At 54.1% G+C, this 24622-nt stretch overlaps 2 protein-coding genes across 5 annotated transcripts; one reads left to right on the forward strand and one right to left on the reverse strand.

The window, feature by feature from the left end:
* Positions 1-4: 4 nt before the first annotated feature.
* On the reverse strand, positions 5-21898 carry LOC117648594 (myb-related protein B). 4 transcript variants are annotated; one of them, XM_034391164.1, is made up of 15 exons: positions 21747-21882; positions 8827-8967; positions 7616-7754; positions 6272-6421; positions 5340-5915; positions 5049-5251; positions 4884-4972; positions 4654-4793; positions 4495-4581; positions 4063-4407; positions 3681-3974; positions 3533-3601; positions 3330-3443; positions 2755-2856; positions 5-2179 (listed from the first exon to the last, which is right to left on the reverse strand). In XM_034391164.1, exons 1-15 carry the CDS (start codon positions 21749-21751, stop codon positions 2060-2062), a joined length of 2574 nt encoding a protein of 857 aa, XP_034247055.1. In that variant the 5' UTR covers positions 21752-21882; the 3' UTR covers positions 5-2059. The 4 variants fall into 4 exon arrangements, with proteins under 4 accessions (XP_034247055.1, XP_034247058.1, XP_034247057.1 ...); XM_034391167.1 differs by lacking the exon at positions 8827-8967 and having other exon boundaries at positions 21747-21898; XM_034391166.1 differs by lacking the exon at positions 2755-2856.
* A 10-nt stretch (positions 21899-21908) lies between these two features.
* On the forward strand, positions 21909-24615 carry LOC117648597 (microspherule protein 1). Its single transcript, XM_034391175.1, has 10 exons — positions 21909-22066; positions 22380-22511; positions 22595-22743; positions 22831-23063; positions 23141-23359; positions 23437-23575; positions 23662-23785; positions 23865-24021; positions 24107-24322; positions 24412-24615. Exons 2-10 carry the CDS (start codon positions 22384-22386, stop codon positions 24502-24504), a joined length of 1458 nt encoding a protein of 485 aa, XP_034247066.1. The 5' UTR covers positions 21909-22066; positions 22380-22383; the 3' UTR covers positions 24505-24615.
* Positions 24616-24622: the final 7 nt, after the last annotated feature.

Here is a 24622-nt window from a genome sequence, read left to right on the forward strand (position 1 = left end):
AAAGTGTAGAAAAGGGGGAAAAAATCATGTATTATTTTTCCATAGGTTGAGGGAACAAACAATATTTAAGTAAAACCTAAACACAGGCCACACACACAGAAGTAAAAATACTGAGATGCACAATTGAGTTAACACATCTTAAAGGTAAAATTAGATTGGCAAAGATGTTGTATAGAATGCCACATTTTTAAAAAGAGCCATATCATATGAATTTACTGGTGTATCTTCACCATTAGTATATGGACATGCAAACATTTCAGAAAAATATGCAGGGGCAGGCAATAATATCATTGGATTTTAAATAATTAACTGGTGTACATTATTGTAATTGTTAAAATGGCCCACTTTTGATGTGACTTAAAAGCTCTTCGATTTTGACTAAACATATTTAGTCTTGAATAAAATGGCAAGTAAATTAGAGAGAGTCGGACAGTGAGCAGAGTTTACCAATGACAAACACTTCACATCACATCTATAAATTACAAACGCTGAGTTGTGTTGTCTTGGTTCCAGTTAAATCTATGTATTGGCACTAGAATACATACACATAACACGTAGTATCTACAGAGAAATAAATATTTGTACAAAAGCAGCTGTGCTTTACGAAATAAAATGAGAAGTAAAGCACAAGCAACCAGATTTAACTGTCTTTTGTTTTGCCTCTAATGTCAGAGATTCTTTTTCTTGATGACACTTCTATTTTTAAATTTTTTCTTTGACTGGTAAGAATACTGAGAAAATTTTCAGAGATACAATTTATCACACAGTATATCATGAATGTTTGAGAAAAAGAAAGCATAAGGAAAACACCAATTTTCTGGTTTAGTAATACTTTGGAAAGCAGAATAAGAACTCACACTGGGTCTGTTCATGCCTTTGCCAACAACATGGCAATATTGAGTTCATAATTCAAAACTGGAACTGTTCAGCACTGTTTAGAAGAACCACCAAGCAATGCAGAGCAGTTTACAAACAGTTCACTTTGGTCTGAGCAACACAAGTAGATGAAGTTTCAAAACCATACACAAATAAATAGTTCTTTGGAATCCCTCTCTCAGATTCTGAAATAGGTAATAAAAATATCTTTACTCTACAAAATTTAAGCTTAATATTGCATTGTTAATACCAGGACCTTCAAGTCTTTTAAAAGAAACTTAAGCTACATTTGCTTTGGTTCCACAGAAAATTGTGAGACTAATATACCTAATAAAATTACATGATTGACAAGCCCTAGTGGCAGTTTTCATACACAAAGAGACAAACATGCAATCAATCATAAAAATAAATAAAGTGCTTTCCAATATTAGTCAATAAATGGTACGAATACAAGACTACATTATTAATATGAAAAGTACGTTCCCTTTTCTATATCCCATCTGAAATTTTGAGATTACATACATTCCAGTCTTTTCTGCAAGAGAAATGCTGGCGAGTGAAAATGACTTCCACTAGATGACAAACAAGGTTGGGAAAACTACACTAAGATACATTTTTGAAAGAAGAAAACAAAAACATTGAATTGAGTTAGTAGTACACGGTTTAAGATAAACTTTACAACACACAAGAAACTTAACAAGAAACACACTAACAAGAATACTTGTCTCTCACATTCAAGCTCAAATTCACACAGCACTTAAAAGAATAGTGATGCTAAAACAGCAGATTTTGGGATGGTAACACTGGTATAGATTCCCACTGTATCTACTTATAACAGCATCCTTGAAGTAAACAAATTCACAAATAAATGAAATACGATGAGATGAATGAGAAATGGTCATGCAATAAGTTTGTAACATCTTAAAGGCAGCATAAGGAAACTTCTGCTAAATGCATACATTAAAATTAGAGGCCTTTGTCATAAGAGAGGCATGTTCCATTTCACTAAGCTGCAATCATACAATATATCTCTCCATCCAAGAGTGGAGGAGGCACTTGTACGATTTCAGATCAGAAGACTAGTGTTCAATGACCAATAAGAGCACATTGTTTAAAAATGCTGTTTAAAATTTTGAAAGATTATCATTTGTAATACTATAACATCTTATATGGCTAAGATCTGCTAGAGATTCAGAGATCGGGGTTTCAGTGCCGTCTGGATCAGGTACTTGTGGGCTTGCTCTGTTAACTCTAGTTGATCCTGCGTCTTACCACAAGCCACCATCTCCCATCGTACATCAAGCTGAAACAAAAGATTACAAACACTGTAAAATCATTGATCATAATAATAATATAAACTATGACAACAAAAATATTTAGCAAATGATCTTTTAAATTAGTCAACTATTGCTTAGCTATGAGAAAAAAAACCCACAAAAACACAAGTGGCAGAGAGCAAATGAAAAACATTAGTAGGGAGTTAGTGATGCCGTTGCTATGTACCCACAACAATGGGGACGGGAAAAACAAGAGGAAGAGGGTTGGGGGGCATGGGTATGGGGGCATGGGTTGCATAGGGCAAAAAGGTAAATGCAGCAGTAACCGTTTCCTGTAAATTGTTAGTGATACAAATGGTTGGGTTAATGAGTATAAAACAAGAGCTACAGCTGAACACACAAAATATCTGAGATTTTAAGTTATATACTTTGATAGGAGCATAAGAAATGTGTTGAATGCCAAACCAAAGAAACACGAATTGCAACAAACTACTGTGGAATGTTTGTACTCATGCAATTGAACACAAAAGCCAAGTGAAATGCTAATGGAGAATCGGCACATACAGCATGTTAATTTGCTCAATGATCTTGAAGACCTCACCTTCGGCACTCTCAAATCTCTCGCTGGATCTCCAAAGTGAATCCGTTTGACGACAGATTGTTTGCTTGGTGGTGGAGTTGGCAGAGATGGAATATTGCCACTCTGAGGAGGAACAATACAGGCTATACATACATACACACAAGTAGTGCTACAGGCCCCTCCACCTCAAAACGTCAGTAAATCAAACATAACCAGACAGACATGACATCTGTCTTACCAGAAACCACATGTTCCTGCACTGAATAGTGCTAGTTTCTGCAGGACTCATTCAAATGATTAACTGAATTGCATTCCAATTGCCTGAGATTTCAAACAATATGGAAACTATAGAAACCAAGCAGCAACAATCAATTTCATCAGCAAGACAACCATGATAGCCAGGGCTTGACCTGGGAAATCAAAATGGCGCATTCTGCTGAACTTGTTTTTTTCTCTCCCTCACCCTGAGCCTGATTCCATAGACCAATACAGAGGATAGATACAGACTAATGAAGTCTCTTAGAGAGCGGCATTCAACATTCCAATTCAATAGAACTTAAATTTAAAAGAAGGTACGTAAATTAATAGTAACCCACCTTAGTGCTTGGGGATGGAGGTTCATTTACCGGAACCGCAAGAACTTCATCGAGGTCTGTCATGATTGATGGTGGAGAAAACAGTACTGACCGGTCACCAACCAACGACTTACTCTGAAAGCCAACCATAAGAGGGAGTTAAATTAAAACACAGATGAAGGTGGCTGTAGACTGACTATGGTGATCAATGAACGAGTACTTACAGGGGTTTCTACAACAAAGGAACAAGATGGTGAAAATGTCACCGATCGTTCAGCCGTCAAAGATTTGCTCTGAAAGAGTAATACGACTGATTAATGATTAATCAACTAGGTTCAATAGAAACATGCTTGTAAAGGAAAGAATACTCACGGGTGATTCTACGACGAAAGAAGGGTCCGTTACACCCGGAACACTGATGTTTCCCGGCGTGCTCCATGAAGGTGCGAGTGCTTTCCTTACTTTTTTGTTTGGAACATTTTCCTTGCCTACTGGAGTAGCACTGCGTCGCTTAGCGAGTCCAACATAGCCGCTGTCTTGCAGAGAATCCTGATAGGTATAATTTATCATGCTGGCCGTATCAGTTTCATACTGCGAATCCGACAAATCTGGTTGTTCTTTCTTCATCAACTCATCAATGTCCTCAAGTCGAGTAGGTGTTTGAGGCTACAAAAGAATTTTCAACATATTGAATTCACAACAAACATTTCCCCCATAAATCCAAATTTTAAAACAAAGCATTGATGCAACTAACCAAGTTCTTCATTGCTCCATTTTTCTTCTCAAGTTTGGCTAAGGCATCCTTGAAAGGCGTGGGAGTCCTGGGCTGCGTCAATTTGTTCTTACGATTTGGAGTTGAGTCATTACTACTGGGCTCTGAAGGCTGCTCCACATTTTCAGCAGCAGCGTTGATTCTGGCCATCCGTTGCCTTGCAGCTTGGTGAACTGGAAGCAGTTCTGGAGTACTTAACGGCCCGGGGCTGCCTTCCCTGTCCCTGTCTCCCTCACGGTTCAGAGGTGTTGATTGGGCAGCGACTAAGTTCCGTCGAACAGGTGTTCCAGTCAACGATATTTCCATTAAATTGGGTGTATTTAAAAACTACATGGAGAAGGAGAAAAAAACGTTCCTGTTAGACTTTAGTAGGAAAAACACAAGACAACAGAGCCAAGAGGCACATGAACAAACCTGTGAAGGACTGAATGGTACTTGTTTGATAGGGGTGGCTTGCCTATCTGGGGACCCTATTGACACTCCAAGACCACTACTCTGCATCTAGAAAATAGATAAAATGGTAAGTCAAAGGAAAGAGAAACAACTACACTTTAATACATTTGTGGTACTTACCGACTGAGTTGGGGGTGAAGTTAGGGCATAATCTGAAGATAGTTCAGAATCTTGAGGGTGAAAGCTAACAATATCATGTTTGAATTCAGGAGACTCTGTACAAAATGGAGTAACTGCAAGTAACTGCATCTGACCAAAGGCTTTAAAAAAAAAGAAATAAGAATAATAAAAATTACGGTTTTGAATAGGATAAAAATAATTATTGAGAGAGAGCGAGCGATAGTGCTTACTGCTAATAGGTTCCTTTTTCGGTGAGATTTTCATTGCATCCAACTCATTGTAACCTTCATCTGAAGGACTAGATTGCATACTCAAATACCTGAAAATGGAAAAAGTAAAACCATGAAACTGAAGTTCAGCGTTTGGGTCACACTCCCGGTGACAAATAAACTCACTTGAATGGTGAGAATGGGTCCGGCGAGTCCTCCAGCTTGATTCCCCCAAACACTTGCATGCGCGACGTTGACGTTGACGTCCTCTGCTGCGGCTGAGGCGTCAGCAACTGCTGGTGCAGCGGGCTGTCGGCGGGCACTGGGCTGCCCGTCGAGCCGCGGCTCGGTGCTTGCTCGTACACTTCAGGCGACGACCACTCCGAGCTCTGCAACGAGGAGAAGCCAGCGCGCGCGTTACCACACAAGTCGGTTCGGTGGGGTCCGAAGGAAAGCACTCCACTCCACTCGACTCACCTCGTACGCGTGCAGGCCGTACTCAGTGAACAGGAACCTGCTGCCGGAGGAGCCGGAGGAGCCGGAGGACGCGGTGGTGGTCGTGGTGGTGTTGCTGACCGGCGTGGGCTGCAGGGCGGGGTAGGCCATGGGCGTCTTGCCGGCGCCGCGCGACATGGTGGACGCCACCAAGGCCGTGCCCTGGGTGCCCTGGGCGGCCTGCCCCTGCGACGACGCCAGGGCCACCCCGCAGCGCCGCGACGCACCGCGGCCCCGTCCGCGACCCGTGGACTCGGCGCGGAGCTCCGGGTCGAACTTGCGCCTCATGGTGGAGTTCCAGTGGTTCTTGATGGCGTTGTCCGTGCGGCCGGGCAGCAGCTTGGCGATGCGCGCCCACTGGTTGCCGTACTGGCGGTGCGCCTGGTAGATGATCTTGTCCTCCTCCTCGGTCCAGGCCGTCTTCTTGATCTTGGGGTTGAGGTGGTTGTGCCAGCGCTCGCGGCACTGCTTGCCGATGCGGCCCTTGAGGTGCCGCGCGATCAGCGTCCACTTCTTGGGCCCGTACCGCACCACCAGCTCCAGCACCTTCTCGTCCTCCTGGAAAGGGGCGCGAAGGGCAACGTGAGCAGACTGCCGCACAGTGGGCCAGAAGACCGCTGGAGGCGACCCAAAATTCCAGGAGGGTTTCGAGCTCCATAGTAGCTAAATCGGACTCGAACCGAGCGTTTGATCCCATCAATGCATTCCTCCTTCAGAGAGGAATCCATTGGTGGGGTCACACGCTCGGTTCCAGTCCTGCTTAGCGACTCTGGAGCTCAAAACGCGTCCAGAGTTTTGGCCGCCTGCGCCGGTGTTTTAGCCCACTGTGCACCATGAGTTGAATTGGAGGCATAGACGAGTGCCACTGCACCGCGTACTGCACCGCGTACTGCACCGCGTACTGCACCGCGTACCTCCTTGGTCCAGGGCCCCTTGACGAGCGCCGGGTTGACCACCTTGAGCCAGCGCTGCTGGCACTGCACGTCGGAGCGGTCCGGGAAGTTGCTGGCGATCATCTCCCAGTTCTCGCTGTGCTCCTCGACCAGCGTCTTGAGCAGGGCGTCCTGTGGGGGCAGGGCAGAGTCGTCGAGTTAGGCGCCGTTCGCCCACGGGGCCTGGGGGGCGCCCCACAGTGGGCCGGAAGACCGGTGGAGGCGGCCAAAATTCTAGACGCGTTTTCAGCTCCAGAGTCGCTAAACAGGACTTGAACTAAGCGTGTGACCCCATCAATGGATTCCTCGTTCGGAGAGCAATCCATTGATGGGGTCACGCGCTCGGTTCGATTCCCATTTAGCGACTCTGGAGCTCGAAACGCGTCTTGAGTTTTGGCCGCCTCCGCCGGTCTTCTGGCCCACTGTGCGCCCCACGAGTGCGAGAGAGACGGAGGGAGCAGGCGCTTTAGGCACGGCCCCCCGCCGTCGGCCACGTTCGGCGACGTTTGCGCAAGACGTGCTCCCTGGTCGCTGCTCGCCCCACCGCATCCTCTGCCTCGCTCTGCTCGCGAGGCGAGGGGCGAGGGGTGAGCCGTGAGCCGCTTGCCACTCTCCCCTTAGCGAGCCGCGCCTTGGCCGCCTTGGCGTCTGCAGCGTCTCCTTGGCGTCGGCCACGACGGCCACGCCGCGGCCCAGGTAAGGGAGGGACGCCGCGCCGCGCCGCACCGCGAGGGGAGGGAAATGCAAGATCCGGACAGAGTGCTGCAATGCCCGCCGCGCCGCCCGGCTTTTGTTCTTGCCGGCATTGTCATGCACCGGGATGGGGGGTTGGGGTTGGCCAACGCAACCAGCCCAGCCCGCCCGGCCCGTCGAGGGGAGCGGCGACAGCGAGACAGCGCGCCTCTCCTCGCCAACCCCATCCACCATCCCGAGCCTCCGAGCCGCAGATAATCTAATGAAGGATCGCGAGGCGAGGGGAACTTTCGGCAACAAACATTTCCCCCCTTTTTCAATTAAAACAAGCATTGTCCGGCCTAGAGGCGGCATGCAGCTTTTCGACAAGACCGCGGGCCCACAGTGGGCCAGAAGACCGGCGCCGGCGGCCTAAACTCAAGACGCGTTTCGAGCTCCAGAGTCGCTAAATGGGACTCGAACCGAACGTGTGACCCCACCGATGGATTCCTCGTTCGGAGAGCAATCCATTGGTGGGGTCACACGTTCGGTTCGAGTCCTGTTTAGCGACTCTGGAGCTCAAAGCGCGTTGTTGGCCGCCTGCTCCGGTCTTCTGGCCCACTAGAAACGGGGCGACAACGCGTTGCTACGTACCTCCTCCTTGGTCCATCGGCCCTTGTTGACGGCCTTCCTGCCAGCCGCGCCGCTGGCGCTCAGGGACGTCGTCAGCTCGTCGACGGCCGACTCGTCGGAGAGCTCGTCGCTGGACGAACTCTCGTAGCCGGACCGGGAGCTGCAACAAAACGCAGTGAGGTTAGGGGGGCCGATCGGTGGGGCAGGGCGATGACTCGGCCTGGAGGAGGGCCTGCACGACGTCCTGCACGACGTCCTGGACGGGGGCAGCACCGGCAGCACGCGGGCGCGTCTCGTTCCGCGCCGCTGGAGAAGGTGTCCGCAGGCTCGAGGCTCCCCGGCCCGGCCGCCCCGGCGTTCGTTCCAGTGGCCGCCCCGGCCGCCCCCAGCCCTCACATCCGGCGCAGGCAGGCAACAGTCGTCTCGTCGCTCTGTCTCTCTCGCGCCGCCACGGCACGGCCCACGAGTGCGACAGAGGCAGCGCGGCCAGAGGCAGCGCCCCAGCGCCACCCCGTTCGGAGTCACCTGGACGACTTTCCTGCAGCGCGTCGTTTCCACTCCGCTGCGCCAGGCCTCGGCAAGGAGGGTCTTTATCATCCCCGGGATGCCCTCCCTCCAGGCCGCCAGGCCGCCGCCGGAAGCAGCCAAGATTTCGGACTCACTTCCTCCCCGCGTCGCTCACCTAAGCGCCGCACAGTGGGCCAGAAGACCGGAGGAGGCGGCCAAGAATCCCGGACGCGTTTTGAGCTCCAGAGTCGCTAAATGGCACTCGGACCGAACGTGTGACCCCACCAATGGAATGCTCTCCGAACGGGGAATCCATTGGTGGGGTCACACGTTCGGTTCGAGTCCTGTTTAGCGACTCTGGAGCTCAAAACGCGACTGGTGTTTTGGCCGCCTACACCGGTCTTCTGGCCCACTGTTCTACGCTCGGCCCCCTCACACACACACACAAGTCCCCCACGCACGCACAGACTCACACGCAAATCAGGCAAGTTCACTGCGGCACGGTACACACACTTCACCCCCCGTGCAAACCCAATCATCGCAGCGTGTCAGGCCGCGTTGCAGATTCCCAAAGCAACACAGTACAAATATATACACTAGAAAGCCTCAACGAAAAAAAAAGAAAGAAAAAGATGAAAACAAAAACACACAAACGCAAAAAAAGGGAACAAAATTAGAAAAGCTAAAGTTGAGACGGAGAGAAGCACAACTCCACTGATCCACACCTGCAGCGCTCGGTTTGCTCGCTTTGCTCGCTTTGCTCGGCGCGCTCGCTCGGCTCGGGGCGCTCCACCACGGTGACCGTGCGTTGGAAGCGCCGGCCGCCACCATGGCCCTGGCGGTGCAGGACGTCGTACGGGAACGACCTGGCGGAAAACAGGGTCAAACACACTGCAAGCGCACGGCCTCACCGCACGGCCTCATTGGGCACCAGCCTCCCAGCGCCTGCACTGCTTGCAATGCTTGCACCCAAGGGCTCGGACTTTCTCAGGGCGCTCTCTTCACCCTCGCAATCGAACCACACGTGCCCGGCACCACACAGAGGGCCAGAAGATCGGCGGAGGCGGCCAAAACTCCACACGCGTTGTGAGCTCCAGAGTCGCTGAATGGGACTAGAACCGAACGTGTGACCCCATCAATGGATTGCTCTCCGAACGAGCAATTCACTGGTGGGGTCACACGTTCGGTTCGAGTCCTGCTTAGCGACTCTGGAGCTCACAACGCGTGTGGAGTTTTGGCCGTCTCCGCCGGTCTTCTGGCCCACTGTGCAGCACCACCGGGAACGTCAAGCACACGCTTCTCGTGTTTTCCAAATTTTCGTTTGTATTTTTGTTATCATGCGTTTGTATTGATGAACCCAAAGTACAAGACAAGTGCGTGTACCAGCTGAGCCTGCCTGTGCTTCTCGGCCCGGCCCGCATTCAAATGGCGGCCCCGCCCCGCCCCACCCCACCCCGCCCCGCCCCGCCCGGTGCGCCGGCGTGGGAAGCAAGGTACGAGGGGTGGTGAACTATGAGGGGGAAGGGGAGGAACGGGCTCCATCCATCCTGGTCACCTTAATGCATAAATTACAGCACAGTGCGGGCGGAGAAACTTTGAGAAAAAAGAAGGGGGAGAGAGACAGACTTGCGGCCAGCATGACGCGACTTGCAAAACTTTATTCAAATTTTGAATTGAACCAACAACACGGGAAACGTTTTGTTTTAGAAGGCATGGTGTCGAGGTGTGCACCCGCCCACAGCAACACTGGCAATACACGCATTTCCCAACGCCGTTTTCAGTTCCACTCTTCTTTTTTTTTGGGGGGGGGGGGAGGGGCTGAGGTGGAAAAAAAAGGCACGACAGGTTTCCCACTGCAGGCATGCCTGCCTTGACTTGCCTCGATATCCCCTTTCATCGATTCCCATTTTTATACTTTTTTTTCATAGAAAAAGGGCCAGGAAAAAAGGGGGAAAACGGGGAGAAATCCGCGGACTGTGGGACAGAAAACATGTTCACTTCACGAGGGGATGGAATTGATGGCGCGAGGGGAATGATGTTGGGTCATCGTGCACCTTGTTGGCCCGGCTGCCCGCCTGACTGCCTGCCTGCCAGGGCAGCCCCCGAGGGAGGGAACCCTAGGGAACCCTACCGTGTTGCCACATCCCAGGTGAGCCGACGGGGATGGGGTGCGAGAGAGAGAGAGAGAGAGAGAGAGAGAGAGAGAGGAGAGAGAGAGAGAGAGGGGGAGAGAGAGAGGGGGAGAGAGAGAGAGGGGAGAGAGAGAGAGAGAGAGAGAGAGAGAGAGAGAGAGAGAGAGAGAGAGAGAGAGAGCGAGAGAGAGAGAGAGAGAGAGAGAGAGGGAGAAAATCTATCGAGATCGGCCACGGCTCGACCGGTCGATGTGTGGGTGGCTGCGCGCTGGACCGGTGCTTGACCGGTGCTTGACCAGTGCGTCGCCCAGGACCAGACTCGAAATTCCCACGAGTAAATCGGCAAGACGAGAGTCGCGGATCAATGCGCGTCCGATCACGCGGCCGCGGCCCGCGGCCGGGGACCAAGACAAAGAGCGGCAGGATCGAAACATGAAGCAAGAAAGAATAAAAAGGGGCGGGGTCACAGGACACGTCTCGCAGTGTAGTGGGGCGCCAGTTGTCTGTCCACCTCCGTGTCAAACTCGAGTTGACATCTGCCACGCCGCGCCACGCCACGCACGCCAGACAGGCTTCACGAAACGGGAGAACGGGACCCCCCCCCCCGCATTTTAAACGCGATTTCTGTATGAATCGGGGTACATGAAAGGCGCCCTTTGTCGCGAGGGGGCTCCTCGCGGCCGGAAGAGGGAGACAGAAGGAGAGAAAAAGAAATCAGAGGCGCTTTTGACTTGCCAAAACAAAACAACAAAAAAAGCGCGCATTATGCTCAAAATGAAAGAGAAAAAAAAAGTTGGGCGTGCTTGAGGGAGCGCGGGGAGAAAAAATTGGAATGATGTCTTACGACTTGGGGGCTTTGTTTTCAGGACTAATCTGGCATACGTCAGTCGTAGAAAACATACAAAAAAATAAATTTAAAAACTTGAAAATATTCTTTAAGTCTATGTACGTGGTGGCAGTATACGTCAGACATAAAAAACATACAAAAAAAATAAATTTAAAAACTTGAAAATATTTTTCAAGTCTATGTACGTGGTGGCAGCACCGAGGCCAACACTGACTGATAAAGGGGCAACGCCCCTTGGGCCGCTACACCGGCGACATTTTATTTGATTGATAGTCCACGCAAACAGACTCAAACGGACACAAAACGACTCCAAGAGCACCGAACGCCGATAAGCCGGCCGTGCTGCAGACCGATTCCCATTCCGCACAGCGCTCTCTCGCTCTCTCTCTCTCTCGCTCTCTCTCTCTCTCTCTCTCTCTCTCTCTCTCTCAATCGCACCAACGCGAGGCACGGACCCTCCCCGCGAGTGCGAGAGAGACACCCGAAGCTCGCCACCGTGCGAACCCGAAAAAAGAGAAGGCCACGGAACACGTCCGCGAGCTACGCGCAATAAAAGCCTGTCTAATGACGCATAGGCTGCGCTCGCTGCGCTGCTGCAATGCTGCAATATGGGAACACGGGGAACAGCTGCCCGCGCGGCCGGAGGGTGGGGGCTATCAGGACATCCGGTACTCGGGGGAGGGGAGGGGAGGGGGGATGTTCTCCAAATTACACATCCTAGCTGTACAAGTGCCCCCTCCCCCCACGCACCCCTATCATTTCCAGAGCAGCGCCCCCCCCCTCCCCCGGCCCGCATCTCGAGCATAATTGGACGCGGAGTGACTGACCAGTGCCCGGCTGCCTGACTGCCGGCCGAAGGGTTGACGGCCCCGTCCCACAGTGCGCCAGCAGCAGAGCGGTGGAGGCGGCCAAAACTCTAGACGCGTTTCGAGCTCCAGAGTCGCTAAATGAGACTCGAACCGAACGTGTGACCCCACCAATGGATTCCTCGTTCGGAGAGCAATCCATTGGTCGGGTCACAAGTCTGGTTCGAGTCCCATTTAGCAACTCTGGAGCTCAAAACGCGTCTGGACTTTTGGTCGCCTCCACCGCTATTCTGCTGGCGCACTGAGGGAATGGCTCTTCCTCTGATCGCACGGCTCCCCGGCTTCCCACGGGAGTGACCGTAGTCACCTCACCGCCAGCCAGGCGAGCTTACAGTGCAGTGCCAGCACCCCGCCGGCCACCCCATCAATGGGCGCCCAAATCGACTCGCAAAAAAACATTTCAAAAACGCCATTCTTTCCCCTTTTTCTCTCCGGCTAATGCACTCGAATGCGCAGCGGACTGATTCCGAGAGTCGCTCTCGTCGCTCTGCCTCTCTCGCACTCACGGGGCGTCCCGTGTGGGTGCGAGAGAGACAGAGCGACGAAAACGACTGTCAGTCTGCAGTGCGGTGCATGCAGTTGGTGTGCAGGGCGGGCCCAAGGGGCGGGCCTCCAGACAGATGCACCCCCCCCCCCCGACACGCCCCCGCGACAGATGCCAGCACGCACGCGGCACGCACCGTGAGGGGGAGGAAGGGGTCTGAGCGCCAAAGCCGAAACACCCCCTCCAAATCTGACGCCCCATTGCCCTCCGCGTGCGGCTTGACACATTCGCAGTGCAGCAGCGGCCCGCTTGGCGACACTCTCACTTCCTCTTCCGGCAGTCCGGGGCCCCCCCGGGCCCCACCCGGGCCCACCTGGGGCCCACCTGGCCCGGCCACGGGTGCCACCCCGCCTGCCTCCCCCGTACTCACGCGGCACGAGAGCGAGAGAGACGGAGCGTGGTGGAGTGCCTCCGTCTGTCACCAGCGTGCAAGTCTCCGCGGAGCTAGCGCGTCCAGCTGCACGCCTTGCTGCGTCTGGCCCCTGGCACGCAGGCCTCACTCGCAGTGCGCCAGCTGGAGACGCCTGGAGACCGGCGGTGCCGTTCCAGTCGGACCATCCGGACAGTGGGCCAGGAGACCGGTGGAAGCGGTCGAAATCCCGGACGCGTTTTGAGCCCCAGAGTCGCTAAACGGGACTCGAACCGAGCGTGTGACCCCACCAATGGATTCCTCGTTCGGAGAGCATCCATTGGTGGGGTCACACGTTCGGTTCGAGTCCCATTTAGCGACTCTGGAGCTCAAAACGCCTCCGCGCGTCGACGTCGGCGACGTCCACCCTCGGCGAAGTCAACGGCGCCGCGACACGTGCAGCTCAAAGCGTAACGGTCGCCCCGCGTCTCCGCCACCCACTCGTGCGTCTGTCTCTCTCGCACCCCTGCGGCCCGCCGGCCCGCCCCGCGAGAGCGAGTGAGACAGACGGCGTCAGACGGCGTCGCTGCTGGCGCCGCCGCGCGGACCCGGGGGGTGCGGCCTCCCCCTCGCGGCCTGGCTGGCCTGGCGGGGCGGCACAGTGGGCCAGAAGACCGGCGGAGGCGGCCAAAACCCTAGACGCGTTTTGAGCTCCAGAGTCGCTAAAGGGACTCGAACCGAACGTGTGACCCCACCAATGGATTGCTCTCCGAACGAGGAATCCATTGGTGGGGTCACACGTTCGGTTCGAGTCCCATTTAGCGACTCTGGAGCTCAAAACGCGTCTAGAGTTTCGGCCGGCTGCCGGTCTTCTGGCCCACTGTGGGCGGGGTGGAGCCGCGCCGGGCCGCGCTCCCCTAGTCCGTGTTTGTGCACGTGTTGAGGCATCTGGCGGCCCGCATCGCGTCGCACCGCGCCGCACCGCGCATCGCGAGGGGGAGTGGCACAGTGGCGCGGCGCACTCACACCGCGAGTCTCTGTCTCTCTCGCACTCGCGGGGCGACCCGAAGGGGTGCGAGGGAGACGGAGCGACGAGAACGACTCTCGGAATCCGCGGGCCGAGTGTGTGCAGCTAGACTCCCCATAAAGCGGGATGGCCAGATGGCCGCGAATTAAAACAGAGATGAAGAACAAGATCCTTTATGGCGGCTTCATCCACCGGCCGAGCAGTGCACGGTTTGGCACTGCGATTCGTTCGGCTTCCGTTTCTGCAGTGCTCTCCGCGGCACAGTGGGCCAGAAGACCGGTGGAGGCGGCCAAAACTCTAGACGCGTTTAGAGCTCCAGAGTCGCTGAATGGAACTCGGACCAAACGTGTGACCCCACCAATGGATTCCTCGTTTGGAGAGCAATCTATTGGTGGGGTCACACGTTCAGTTCGAGTCCCATTTAGCGACTCTGGAGCTCGAAACGCGTCTTGGCCGCCTCCACTGTGCGCGGCACCGCGGCGGCAGGTGCGGCACTGCACTAGAAAATGGCGGGGCGGCGTGAGTCACCGCGACGCTCCCTCCCCTCCACCCCCAAAGCGTTTCCCGCCAAAAGCGCCGCGACGCCAGACCCGCGAAACGGTCAGCGGGGACGCGGCGAGACGCGGCGACGCCACCACGGCCCGGCGCGTGGCACTGCGAGAGTGCGAGGCACTGCGAGGCACGGACAGCTGTTTCCGGGCTCACTGTACAGTGTACGCACCCCCAGCAGCTCGGAGCACACCTCAAAGTACACTCTCGCCAGACCAATGGATTGCTCTACGAACGAGGAATCCATTGGTGGGGTCACACGCTCGGTTCGAGCCCCATTCAGCGACTCTGGAGCTCAAAACGCGTCTAGAGTTTTGGCCGCCGCCACCGGTCCTCTGGCCCACTGTGCCACGCACGTGCCGCGCCGGCCCGGCCTGCCAGACACCCCGACACGGGGCACCTGCCCGGCCAGGGGTGGGGGACGGGGAATTTAGTTTAGCAGTGTAGGCTGGAGTACGGAGTACGGCCCAGCGGGCCCAGCCAGCTGCCGTGGCGGTGCCTTGGCAGTGGCGTGGCCGTGTGCCGCCCGGGAGACACCTGCCCGATGGCGCACCCGGCCGCCCCGCCACTTACACGGCCCCTGCAAAAGCCCAAAGCCCCGTCTCGCAGGATTAGCCCCTTCAAAAATCCCCTACTTTGTGGAACAACTATTTTAAGCACTTTTAAGTAACTTCGTAATTTTTTTTTTGTTTTCTCAATTTTTTTTCCTTTGCTAGTGTACCGTGCTTTGTAGTTGTGCCCTTCGATTGACACATGCAACACGACACGTGTGGCGATGAGCCGGAGCCGACGGTACAGTACCCACCGTGGCCCCCCTCGGCCTGGACCGAGCCTCGGACGTGCGAGCCGTGCGGGCGAAGGCGTACCGAGAGAGGTACCCGTCGGTCGGCCGGCCGGTCCGGCCCTCCGGCGCGCAGCGTTGCCAATTTTGTTGATCTTTTTAGCTTTGCCGTTGTCGGGGCGCGTCCGCTTCGACCGAGGGGCCGAGGGTCCAGCGGCAAGCACGCCTCGGCCCGTTACTCGCCATTGGCGCACACGACAAGGACCAGCTCCAGAGTCGCTAAATGGGACTCGAACCGAACGTGTGACCCCACCAATGGATTCCTCGTTCGGAGAGCAATCCATTGGTGGGGTCACACGCTCGGTTCGAGTCCCATTTAGCGACTCTGGAGCTCAAAACGCGTCTAGAGTTTCGGCCGCCTCCACCGGTCTTCTGGCCCACTGGGGAGCGCCTTGCCGCTATGCAACGCCAAGACGCTGGCGCTAGACGCGCAGTCCAGCCTCTAGGCGGCCCCCTCACCCCGTCTCTCACGCGCCTGCTCGGGGCGCGCCGTGAGTGCGAGAGAGACGGCGCGAACTGACCATCAGCTGAGCCTGTGTCCGGTGATCCGCAAGGAATTCTTTGGCCCCGACCCGACGCGGGCCGTCCAGAGCACCTTCTGAGAACAGCACGGCTCGGCACGGCGCGGTCTGCGCGCTCCACAAAGGCACGAATGGCATCAGCTGTTGTCCGGGCCTTGTTGGCTAGGACACGAGCCGAAGGCAAATCGAAAAGTCACATCGTGGAGCTGTCCCTCGCTGGCACCAACACTGCTTGCAGCGCTGTCCGTCTCTCTCTCACTGTCCGGACCGCGACGCGCAGTGGGCCAGAAGACCGGTGGAGGCGGACAAAACTCCGGACGCGTTTTGAGCTCCAGAGTCGCTAAATAGGACTCGAACCGAACGCGTGACCCCACCAAAGGATTGCTCTCGAAACGAGGAATCCATTGGTGAGGTCACACGCTCGGTTCGAGTCCAGTTTAGCGACTCTGGAGCTCAAAACGCGTCTGGAGTATTGGCCGCCTCCACCGGTCTTCTGGCCCACTGTGCGACGCCCGGCCCTTCCGTGAGGCGGGCGAGGCTCTCCGAGCCCCACTCAGCGAAATCCGACCTGGTCGCTGCTGGTCGCGGCTAGACGGCCGACAAGCCCTGGACATCCAACATCCCGGCAGCTGTGCCCGCCTGGACCGCCTGGACCGCGCGGCTACCGGGGCGCGTCCGTCGCTCTGTCTCTCTCGCACCTCTTCGGGACGCCCCACGAGTGCGAGAGAGACAGAGGGTGCGGAGGGCTGCCAATGGCCAGGTAGCGCAGTAAAGTGTCAAAGTTACGACCGTGGCGACTGTCCCGCGCATCTCTTCTTCGGGACGGAACGCCCGCGAGTGCGAGAGAGACAGACTGACTGCCCGAAACGGAATCATCAGTCTGCCGCATGCCGAGACGCGGCGTCGTCATCTGCAAGCTGAGCGCCCTGCGTCTCTCTCGCTCTCACGGGGCGTCCCGACATGCGTCCCGCGAGGGGTGCGAGAGAGACGCAGCGCGACACACTGCTGCCTCAGGATGCGGTTTCGTGGTGCGCAGACCGCACGCAGTCGAGAAAGAAGAGAGGAAATAAAAATTAAAAATTTGTGAAATGAAATTGATCACCGCGAGTGGTACTCGAACCCCAGCCCCAAATAAAGGGGTGGAGACTTCCTGGCGTGGGTGCGCCCGCTGCGCCCGCGGCTGGACGTGCGTGGGTGTGGCCTAATGACGGGAAGGGGGGGGGGGGCAGATCTACATGATAGGTAGGTACAGTACGCAGGAGGACAACGACGAGGACGCAGAGGCTCGGGTTGCCCACGGCTTGCCCGGGATGCTGATACACCGTGATACCGCACGCTCTCCGCGCCTCCGCCTCCACTCGTCTGCCGCGGGTACCCCTACAGTGCACACGTCACCGCCAAAGCACTCCGTTCCCATTCCAGGCACGTTTCGTGGCAGTGTAGGCGGCACGGGTATTCCGCCCCACGTCCCGAGAGGGCCTCCTCACGCCCAGGGGGGACCGCCCGGGACCGCCCCCCACTCTCCCTGCAGCGTCCATTCAAATGAGGTCCAGGACGTCCTCCAGGACCCCAAACAACCACCCCACAGTGGGCCGGGAGGCCGGTGGAGGCGGCCGAAGCTCCAGACGCGTTTTGAGCTCCAGAGTCGCTAAACAGGACTCGAACCGAACGTGTGACCCCACCAATAGATTGCTCTCCGAACGAGGAATCCATTGATGGGGTCACACGTTCGGTTCGAGCCCTGCTTGGCGATTCTGGAGTTTAAAATGCGTCCGGGATTTTAACCGCCTACCCCCGGTGCCGGGTTCGAGTCTCGGGTTCGAGGTTCGAGTCCCGGCGGGGCCCGGCAGCAGGAAACCCGAGGTCACCTTGGCCAACCCCTTTCCCCTTCCCCTTCCGCCTGGCAGACTGACACTCGTACAGTACAGCCCGTCTCAAGAGTGCTCGGCCAGACCACTCGAGCGGGCACCAGTTGGTCCAGCGAGCGACCGCCGCAATGCCCGCAAGCGCACTCACACACACACACACACACACGCGCGCGCACACACACACCTTGTTTGCGGAACACGTTAGCATTCGACAGTCCAGGGCGGCCCATGAGACCAGCCGAGAGCCAACACCATTTTTTACGCCTTACGGTTTCATCAAATTTTCCGTCCGCAGCTGGATCCTATTCGCTTATCGGCGGGCAGCTGCTCGAGGAGCCGACGCGCGCGCACAGACAGACAGACAGACAGACACACACACACACACACACAATAAAAATGCATCGGTCTGCCGCACTGATAAGGCCTGCACCACATAATCGCCCCGCCCCGCCCCGCCCGTGCCGAACTAGAGCAGTCCGACTGGCGGGCCTGGCCAACGTCGGCGTGCGCAGAGATAAGCAGCCACAGAAGCTGCCTCTCTAGAAAACGGCTTGAGACAGGCCAGCGCGGCCACGCCTGAGGTGTCCCCCTCGACTCGTTTTATTCAAACTATGACTTTCGAGCGAGGTCTGTGGCTTCGTAGACATACCCATCCCCACTTGAAAGCCACACGTGGTCGCGGGAAGCACCCATCCCCCTACCCGAGCCTTTCCCCGAGTCAACAAGGCTGCAACATTGTAACCGCTGGGGGGCCTATCCTATCACCTTTACCACACTCCAAAAAAAAAATGGGTGGGGTCACGCGTTCGGTTCGAGTCCTATTTAGCGACTCTGGAGCTCAAAACGCGTGCAGAGTTTCGGCCGCCTCCGCCTGTCTTCTGGCCCACTGTGCGTCCTGCACCACCTGCTCCCCCGCGCCTCATTGAGGCACAGTGCCCCCACCCCCTGCCGAAACAGCACAGCTGACGGGGCCGCCATCTGATGGGGCCCCGGCGGCGTGGCTCCGGGGGCGCCTCCTGGCCTCCGGGGGAGGGGAGGGGGCGCCGGTGCAGACGCCTTCACTCTGTACGTCACACACTTACGCCTCATTGCTGAAGTCCTCCATCTTGACCAGGTTGTTGTTGTAGCCGTGCTGGCTGCCGGGCCTGCCGGGCTGGGGGTAGTAGAAGCCGCCCGTAATCCGTTCCATGTCTGTGTCCGAGCACCTCGTTATCGCATCACTCACTCCACCACACTGCACGCGCTGCACCCCGGTAGGCGCGCCAAATTTCAAACTTGTTCCCCCGTGCGACGCGACGCGACCCTCTCCCGACGGCGGTTCCCTCTACACTGCCGTGGCACGGCACGGCAAGGCAAAGGCAAGGCGCACGCACGGCCATCATCCTGGCCTCCACCACCACCGTCATGACTCGGCACGGCGGCCTCGGCGGCCTCGCCGGCGCTCCCCCCACCCCCTGCCGGCAGCGGCAGGCAACAGCCGGCCGGCGAGCTCTAGCTCCGCGCTCCACCACACTGCTATCGCCGTCTCGCTCCCTCTCGCTGGCGCGCTCGCCCCCGGGCGGCGCTCTCTCTCGCACAGTCTCCCTCCTGCCGGCAGGGGCGGTCCCTAAAGCGACACGCTTGGCCGGCGCGGGGTGAGGCCGGCCAAACGACACTACTCGCTAGAGCATTCCAAAAAACCCCTTCGCTGCCCCGGCCCCGGCGCGACGGAGGCCAAACACCACTACACTCGCTAAGACATTCCACCCCTTTCGTCGCCCCGGCACCAAGTCCGAACAGTTCCTGTTTCCAAGAACAGCCTGGCAATTCTCAAACGGGGAGCCCCATGCATCATGAGGAGACCGAATTTTAAAAGCCAATTGTGGGTTTTGGTTTTTCTACGCTAGGGCTACGTATTCACGCAATAGAGCTCGCTGAAACCTCGCATCTAGGTATGCAGAACGCTTCTTTTGCACTGAGAGACTGGCAAACAACCGCCCACGACCGAATCCTTTGAACGCGCTGAACGCGTCACTAGAAGTCCGGTCAGTCAGGCCGGGGCCCGGCCCCACGGCGGAGCAGGGGGGGGGGGGGGGCTTCGTCTCGTCCTTTGTGGGCCGGCCGGTGGCGTGCCGCGTTTGGCGCCAAAACTCGCCGCCCGCCAGGGAGGGGGATTTAAAGGGCCGGGGCTGCCGGGGCCCCACTTCCCACGCCAATCTTGAATGCGGGATTCGAACTGGACCGAAGGCCACTCTCTTCGCGGACTTCCCGGGTGCAGTGCTTTGCGGAACCCAGAGGGCTGCTGGAAGGCTTGCAAGCCGCGCCCCGCGGCCTCCACCCTGGCACCCCTTTGTCCAGTGTCGTGGTGTGCTCCAGGTCCAGAACTCCTGCACGGCGGCACAGACCGCGCGGGCTGCACTTGGGCGACGGCGCGCAGTGGGCCAGAAGACCAGTGGAGGCGGCCAAAACTCTAGACGCGTTTTGAGCAGCAGAGTCGCTAAACAGGACTCGATCCGAACGTGTGACCCCACCAATGGATTCCTTATTCGAAGAGCAATCCATTGGTGGGGTCACACGTCCGGTCCGAGCCCCGTTCAGCGACTCTGGGGCTCAAAACGCGTCTAGAGTTTTGGCCGCCTCCGCCCGGTGTGCGGTGGTGACCCGGAGGCCCGCCGAGGCGAGAGCGAAAGTGACTGTGACTCACTGTGAGTGCGCAGGACGGGGCCCCGGGGCAGCACTGCACCTTCCCTTCCCGGAACGCGTGTTCTTCCTGGGGACATCCAGCCAGCCTGGCTACTGTAGCCTGGCTCCGCGTCCGCGCTTAGGCCCGGTCCCCGTGCTCCCACGGCTAGGGGCTAGGCCTTTGGGCGGTCCCGGCGGTCCCTCTGCTCCCCTCCCCACCCCTGGGCACCTCTATGCCTCCACGGGCCGTGGCTGCCGTGGCGGGCCGCGCTCGCACGGGGATGGCGAGGGCGAGAGGGCCAGGTGGCTGAGGGCGGCCCCCCCAACCCCTGCCCCGCCCCGCTGCATCCCGCGGGCACAAGCCCGGGACCGCCCCGCCCCGCCCCGCCTAGCTTTATACAATTCCCGAATTTACCTCGATGGATTTAAAAGGACGGCCGCAAGTCAAGTCGAGAAGGCAGTAGGCGGAGTGGGGAGGTATTGGGGGTGGGAGGGGGACCCCCTTTTTTTTTGGAACAGCAAGGAAAAAATGTGCATGTGGAAAATTCTGAGCAAGTATAAGTACTGGGGTATTTTCACATTGGGGGTACTGAACAGGTATGGGGTACATTCATTGGATTTGACTTTACATTCCGGTTGTCTGTGAGCATTTCATAGAATCAGAAGTCAAGACGCTGCCGTCAATGAAGGATTCTCCCCAGAGCTTTCATTGTGGCTTGTAGAAAGCTCTTGAACAGCAGATAGGCAAACTTAGTCAAATCTGATAAATTGACGGAAACCACAGTGTGGGCAAAATAGAATTTTTCACTTGACCGTGCAATCACTGGTAATTACTGTAATTACTGATAAAATGAGTACACAGAAGTAAGTAAGTACACTGATTGCGGCAAACATGACAGTGAATGGGGTGTAATGGGTAGTTTCGGATTAAATCCACACTTGAGTAGCCTTGAGATGATAGGCCTGGACCATTGAAACATTCGACCACAAACTTTACTATAATAACACCTTGCCAATGTCCCTCATTAGTATTTTGGTAGGTAACTGAATGTAACAGCAAAGACAATGTTGACCTAAGAGAAGTAGCAGCACCAACAGCATCAATCAGAAAATGGAATTGAGGTCTAGCTGTCAGATGGATTTGTCACTAAGGACAAAGGACAGGTTAGCATCCTATGCAGGTATAACACAATTTCCGAACAGCACTGTTTCTGGTTCGCTAAGCACGCGTTGCGAGGGGAAGGAAGTCCAAAGAATTTAGCTTAGAGTCATCCAGAGCCCTTGGGTTCAAGTCTAAGAACATTGAATGTTTTTGACAGTTCACAGGAAAGATACAATGGCATCAGGAGGGACTGTCCTGTCAAAATGATACACTGGATGATGATTCCACACCGTTCCTTCGAGCAGACCACCAAAATACAGCGTTCGCAGAATACTCACAACATCTTGAGGGTTATTTAGGCGAGGAATCACATCCCACGGCGTCCAAACTGTACAAAAATACACTCCAATCTTTCTTCTTGAGATCTATTTCACCAAACACAACACAGAATTTCAATATGGCCGTCTGTTTTGGCGCCTAACCCGGCAAAGCGCCTTTGAGAAAAGCGAGATCGACCCGACTGAAAGTCAACCTTCAACTGTTCTGTTTTTGTTTTTGTTTGAGTGAAGTGCTTTCTGAACCAGACGAAAAGTATGTTTTGAGGCCTCATTGCCTCATTCTCACGTCATCTTTGGTGCTTCTGCGTCCCCACTGATTGGTATGTCGATTCATTCTGTATTTGATTGAATTCTTTTCTGCGCAAGGCTTCTAAATCGGCTAAAGCATAACGCTGTATTAGGTTAGGTCGCTGACGCCAAATTAAAATTTCAATGTTTTACTTTGTACTCGTTTTGCATTACCGTTAACAGTGATTATAATTAATGAAGATTCCACAACATTTACTGTTTTCTCGTTGTTGCATCTTCCCACCTCTTTCAAGCTGATGTCTAATACCGCATAATAGCCCAATGGTGCTTGCTGCATTAAAATCAGTTTGTTTTTATTTATGTTATTATTCTTATTTGTTGCAGACAAATGGATCACAGTCAGGCTTCTGGTTCAGGAACATATGGTGGTGGCAACCTTCTAAACAATGGAGCGCTTGCTAGTTCCTCCTTTCAGGCATCGCAAAGCCATTCAGGAGAGTCGCTAAAAAGAAGGAGGTTTGTATTATTACTTGCTAGATGCCTCCTAAAAGCTTCTTGTTCTAGTAAGTTCACTAATTATTTGTTTTTCTTTTGAGCAGCAGTTCACGTTCCATCAAGCGGAGGAAATTTGATGATGAGTTGGTGGAATCAAGTCTCGGGGCTTATGGCAGCCCAGTTGCGTCAAAAGTAGTGAGACAACGAACTCAGTCAGTCACCCTTCCTCCCCATCCCATTGAACGTAGCTATGGTACACTCACATAAATGTTTTCTAAGATTTTTTTGTTTTTATTAATGTTTACTGTGGTTAGACATGATTTTATTCTTGTCTTTACAGAGCATTCTGCTCCAAGCACTAGTGCAAGCACAATCAGTGTACCCCCAGCGCCAGCACCAGTACCTCCACCTCCACCACCAGAAAATCGTCAGAAACGCACCTCTAGCAAGTCAAGTAACATGTCTGGGAGCCGCCGGAACCGAAAGCAAAAACATGCTCACAATGTTTCTGCTAAAGACTTAGGCCGCTGGAAACCAACAGATGACCTTGCACTTATTATTGGAGTACAGCAGGTATATTTTATTTCCTTCTATTTAATCTTCAAAATATTTGATAATAGTTGCTAATAAATTCATCCTCTTCTTTCTAGACTAATGATATTCGGATGGTGCACAGAGGAGTGAAATTCTCTTGTCGCTTTACTGTACAAGAACTCCAGCAAAGATGGTATGCCCTCCTGTATGATCCCATTGTCTCCCGTGTTGCTGTTGCTGCCATGAGAAATCTTCATCCTGAGGTTACCCAGGCAGTGCAGGCTAAAGCTTTATTTAGTAAAGCAGAAGAAGAACTCCTTGGATCAATAAAATCTGTAAGGAAATTTTGGAAACATTTTTTATTTAACCTTAATCAAGTCAATTTCTTTAAAAATCAACTTCTTTTGTCCAGACATCCTCTCCATCAGTGGCAACTATGGCAGAACTTCTTGAGAAAAATCCACAAGTATTTTTTCCTGCCCGTACTGGCAAGTCCCTGTTAACTCATTGGACTTTGATGAAACAATATCACCTTCTACCTGATCAGACAGGTTGGTTGAAATTTTGGTGACCTATGCTGCTGATTTTTTTTTGTTAGGACTTCAAAAAATATTTATCATTCACTTCAATTTTTCAGTGCAAAGTCTACCACAGGCCGAACATGTTCTCAACTTTTCTGATGCTGAAGAATTAATTAATGACGCAGAACTAGCTGATCTCCGAGATGAGGCACTTGAACAAGAGCTAGCGATTGCTGATCGGTGAGAATGATGTGAGATGTTAACTAACTTCTCCCAATTCTTGTTTAAGTTACTAACTGTATCACTTTATTTTGTGCAGGCGAGCAAAAAAAGAAATACGCACATTAGAAAACGAACTGGGGCGGTGGCAAGTTTTAGTGGATTCTGTAACTGGCATTAATCCACCTGAATTTGACAATCAAACCCTTGCTGTTCTTCGCGGACGATTGGTTCGATATCTCATGCGCTCCAGAGAGGTAAGGAAACTCTTCAATAGTTGTGTATATTGACTGGCAGGTGTGTCTTTCTGTTTCACATATGCTTTCTCTTGCTACAATTCAGATTACCCTGGGACGTTCTACAAGAGATCACAGTGTGGATGTTGACCTCTCTCTGGAAGGACCAGCATGGAAAGTATCCCGCAGACAAGGTACAATACGTATGAGAAACAACGGCGACTTCTTCATTTCCAGTGAAGGCAAACGGCCGATTCACGTGGATGGCCGGCCTATCCTTCAAGGGAACAAATATCGGCTCAACAACAACTCTGTTGTCGAGGTGAGCAATTCTGCAATGTCTTTTCCTGGTGCTCTTCTTGAGCATGTGCTCAGTGCAGATTCTAAATTTGAGGTTTCTAAAATTTCCAGATTGCTGGTCTACGGTTTATTTTCCTTGTCAACCAGGAGCTGATAAATGCTGTCAGGGTTGAGGCAGCCAAGCTTTCAACTGTGACAATCTAATTGCCAAATTGAGTTTGTACTTTACACACTAAGATTTCATCCTAATTTACATAGAAACATTTAATGCATAATTAGATAGAGAATAAATTAATGCTAATTATTACTTGTTTAGATATTT

This window comes from Thrips palmi, unplaced genomic scaffold (genome assembly GCF_012932325.1).
Source record: "Thrips palmi isolate BJ-2018 unplaced genomic scaffold, TpBJ-2018v1 HiC_scaffold_3, whole genome shotgun sequence".
NCBI classification, from domain to species: domain Eukaryota; kingdom Metazoa; phylum Arthropoda; class Insecta; order Thysanoptera; family Thripidae; genus Thrips; species Thrips palmi.

Coding starts and splice junctions, on each gene's coding strand:
- LOC117648594 (XM_034391164.1), bottom strand. Junction 4,794..4,883: donor GAAAAAGGAACCTATTAGCA/GTAAGCACTATC, acceptor TTTTTTTTAAAG/CCTTTGGTCAGATGCAGTTA. Junction 3,444..3,532: donor CCTTTGTTGTAGAAACCCCT/GTAAGTACTCGT, acceptor GTTGGCTTTCAG/AGTAAGTCGTTGGTTGGTGA.
- LOC117648597 (XM_034391175.1), top strand. CDS start 22,384: ATGGATCACAGTCAGGCTTCTGGTTCAGGAACATATGGTGGTGGCAAC. Junction 22,744..22,830: donor TCCCATTGAACGTAGCTATG/GTACACTCACAT, acceptor TTGTCTTTACAG/AGCATTCTGCTCCAAGCACT. Junction 23,064..23,140: donor TTATTATTGGAGTACAGCAG/GTATATTTTATT, acceptor TCTTCTTTCTAG/ACTAATGATATTCGGATGGT.